This window comes from Vombatus ursinus, unplaced genomic scaffold (genome assembly GCF_900497805.2).
Source record: "Vombatus ursinus unplaced genomic scaffold, bare-nosed wombat genome assembly UNPS02000580.1, whole genome shotgun sequence".
Lineage (NCBI taxonomy): Eukaryota > Metazoa > Chordata > Mammalia > Diprotodontia > Vombatidae > Vombatus > Vombatus ursinus.
In genome coordinates, this window is record NW_020940358.1 from 6,721,717 (window position 1) to 6,725,155 (window position 3,439).

The 3,439-nt window shown below is 49.1% G+C and overlaps 1 protein-coding gene across 1 annotated transcript in view; it reads right to left on the reverse strand.

Annotated features, from left to right (window-relative positions):
• MRGBP (MRG domain binding protein) overlaps nucleotides 1–621 on the reverse strand; it is a 7,722-nt gene extending 7,101 nt beyond the window's left edge. The window contains exon 1 of the mRNA XM_027850089.1: nucleotides 375–621. Within this exon, the coding sequence (XP_027705890.1) occupies nucleotides 375–621 (247 nt within the window). The remainder of the gene's footprint in view (nucleotides 1–374) is intronic.
• Nucleotides 622–3,439: the final 2,818 nt, after the last annotated feature.

Genomic DNA, 3,439 nt, shown 5'->3' on the forward strand with positions numbered 1-3,439 from the left:
GGGGGGGATGGGAAGAAGGGAAAGCTGGGGGGGATGGGAAGAGGGGAAAGCTGGGGGGTCGGGGACGGCAGGGGAGAGGAGGAGACGCTCGGGGAGCCAGGGATGGGAGAGGGTTCGAGAAGCTCGGGGGCCGAGGCTGGGAGGGGGATGGGGAGAAGTCCCGGCGCCTGGGGGCAGGAGACGGAGGGAGGGGGGGCGCCCCCCCGGCCGCGGGGGGGGGGGGGGGGAAAAAACCGGCCCCCCCCCCCCCCCCCCGCTGGCCTCAGCCCGGGCCCTCCGCCCGGCAGTGGCTGGTACTCGAGGCCGCGGCTCCGGCCGGGCCTAGGCTGCGCTCCGCTTCGAGCGCTCCGCCCTCCCTGCTCGCCTTCCCTCACCGACGGGCTTGTGCCCCAGCATGGCATGGAAGAGGCACACTTCCACCTCGGGGCTCCACACCACGACGTCCTCGGGGGGGCCCGGCGCCGACTCCGCAGGGCCCTTCTCACCGCTGCCGCCGGGGCCCGGGCCAGAACCAGGGCCGCCTCCACCGCCGCCCCCGCCGCTGCCGCTGCCGCCTCCGCCGCCCGAGCCAGGGCCGCCGCCACTGCCGCTTCCGCCGGTGGCAACCTCGGCTTCCCCCATCGCTCGGTCCCGGCTAAGTGAACGGCGCAGCTGCGGAGCGCTGCGCGCGCGGCCCCGACGCCCCCTGGCGGCCGCTCTGCGCCGTGCGCGCCCCCGCGCCTGCGCCCCCGGGGCCGCGCCGCCCTGGCCCTGGCCCCCAGAGACGGCCGCGTTAGCCGGCTGCTGGGCGCTCTCGCCGTCGCCCCCTGGCCGGGCCGTGGCCGTGTTCGTGCCCGCGCGTTGGGGCACGGGCTCCTTTAGTCCAGACATGTTTTCCTGTCTGGCCAACAACTGCACCCGGCCTTTCCTGCGCTTTAGTCTCCCCATCAGGAAATTCCCATTTAAAAACCTCGGTTTAAACTAGACTAAGAGAAGAAAACCCTGTTATGAGCATTTATGAGGCTCTGCGGAAGTGGTGGTGGGTGGTGTGGGTGTAACAATCCTATTATTACCTTGGATGAGAATCAGGCCCTGATTTAAAAAAAAAAAAAAAGCTGCAATATTATTCCTCCAGCATTATTCCTAGGCAGTCATTAGTAGAAATGACCACGTGGGGAGAGTGGTGCATAGGTTTTAGAGCTGTTGAGAATCAGAGATCACCTCCTAGTGCAATCGCTGACTTTGCAAATGAGAACACGGGTCAGAAAGGTTTAAGTGACTTGCCCAAGGCCACACGAACTAGTCCCTGCGCTCAGGTCTTCTGATTCATAAACCAGTTCTCTCTTGACCCTATTCTTTCTAAATAATACTGCTAAAAACCTTTCCTCACTTAGTAACCCAGACAGAGCTTAATTGGATTGGAGGAGTAAAAGATATCGTCCCAGCCTTTGGTATGTGAGACTTCAATAGTTTATCCATACATCTTTCAGTCTTTCCCCCTACAATCCCTCCTTCCCAGAGCACTGAATACTGGGACATGTGAGATAAGGCTAATAGAAATGCAGAGAGAGCTGATGCTCAGGTGTTTTGCATTGCCATTTTATGTGGCTAGGTCTGCAAACTGGTGTGGAGTCATCATCAATAACAGTATAACCCTTAGCAAGTCGCTTAACCTGTCAGTGTCCCAGACGAATAAAACCGTAAAATGCTGATAGTGCTGATTTGGAAAGAAGTTCTTCATCCAGAGGTTCCTATACCCATGAAATGATAGGAATTAAAAAAAAAATATCATGTCTTGGGGTAAAAGGAGACAGTGCTTAGGTGAAGATTATTTTAATCAAGCGGCTTTCATAGCATTGGTCCTAACCTTGTCTCACTTAGGCTAGTACATAGGAAATAAAACCTATGTCCACAAAAATCTCTTGTAAAGTAGTTATGTTATAGCCTGGATTTGTTTTCAGTGTCTTCTATCAGAAAATGCCAACTTACAAAACAGGTAAATTGGGAAGGTTACAATTAAATTCACTGAAGGAGTTCTTTAATTAGTTGCTAACTGATGTTTAAGTATAGGGAGGGCCATGTTGATGTTCAGAGATCTTAACCTGTGTGTGTTCTGAACCCCTTTGGCAGTCTTCAGATGCCTATAGATCCTATATCGGAATAATATTTTTAAATAAAAGAGAGGATTATGATATGGTTATGGACCCCAAGTTAAAAATCCTGACTAAATTAAATTGAGTCGATCAATTGGGTGAATCAGAATTGAAGACAAACTATCTCCTGAAATGCTGATGTAATGAAATTCATTTCACTTGAACAAAAACATATTAAGGCTTTGCTAAACTACAGAAGAATACTTAAAGTTTAGATAAGAGGAGGTTAATTCTCCCATGAAGTAAGAAGTCTAATGAGGTGTATATATGAATGGAGTCAGCAACACAACCAATAGTGAGTGAATTGAAAGCATTTATTAACCATTTAGTGTGTACCAAACAACTGCTAAACCCTGGAGATACAATTACAAAGGCAAAACAATCCCCACCTTCAAGAAGCTTTCTTTATAAACATTTACTAAACATCTCCTATGTGTCAGACATTGTTCAGGGTGTGAGTATACAAAAACAAAAATGAAACATTCCCTGCCCTCAAAGAGCTTCCATTCTGTCAGAAGAGACATGTTTAAGTATATGTGACATATAGAAACAGAAACAATGTAACCTTGAATGGGAAGGCACTAGCAGTTGAAAGGACCAGGTTAAGATTCCTGCAGAAAATAGCACTTAAGCTCAGTCAAAGAAACACGTATGAAGAAAAGTAATCCAATAAGGCTATACTGCAGTGTTCATGGAAAGGAGTAATGGGTAAGGAGCCAATCACGACAGAGATAGGGAAGTGCTAGGGAGTTTATATTTGGTCCTAGAGGCGACAGGGAACCATTGTCATTTATTGACTAGTGGTGTGACAGGGTTAGACTGACTTCAGGGCCTGTGCTCTATCCACTGCACCACCTAACTTCCCCTTGCTTGCTATTAAAGCTTAAATTTGCATAAAGACTTTTGGGAAACCTCTGTGTGTGTGAATATGTGTATATTAGTATACATATACATATTATATACACACATATATAAGATCAGTGCTAGGAAAAGGGGGTAAGGAACTTGAGAGAACTGAGATAGTGTAGTCTTAACCTGGTTCACCAAGGAGTCAAGATGGGAAAGGTGGGGAGTGTAGATAGTTCAGGGGTAAAAGTCTGAAAAAGAAGTGAAGGGGGGAAGGAATGGAGGTTATGGTAAGATTGAAGAATAGAGTTAGGGATTATAAGGCAAACGAAAAGCTGGTATGATAAAAGATTATGATTAGATGAAGGAATTTCAGAGTTTAGGAACAGGGAAGTAGAACCCTTGTGGGTGATGGCAATGATGGGGTCAGAATCTGGGCCCCAGAAAGGAAAAACCCTGGC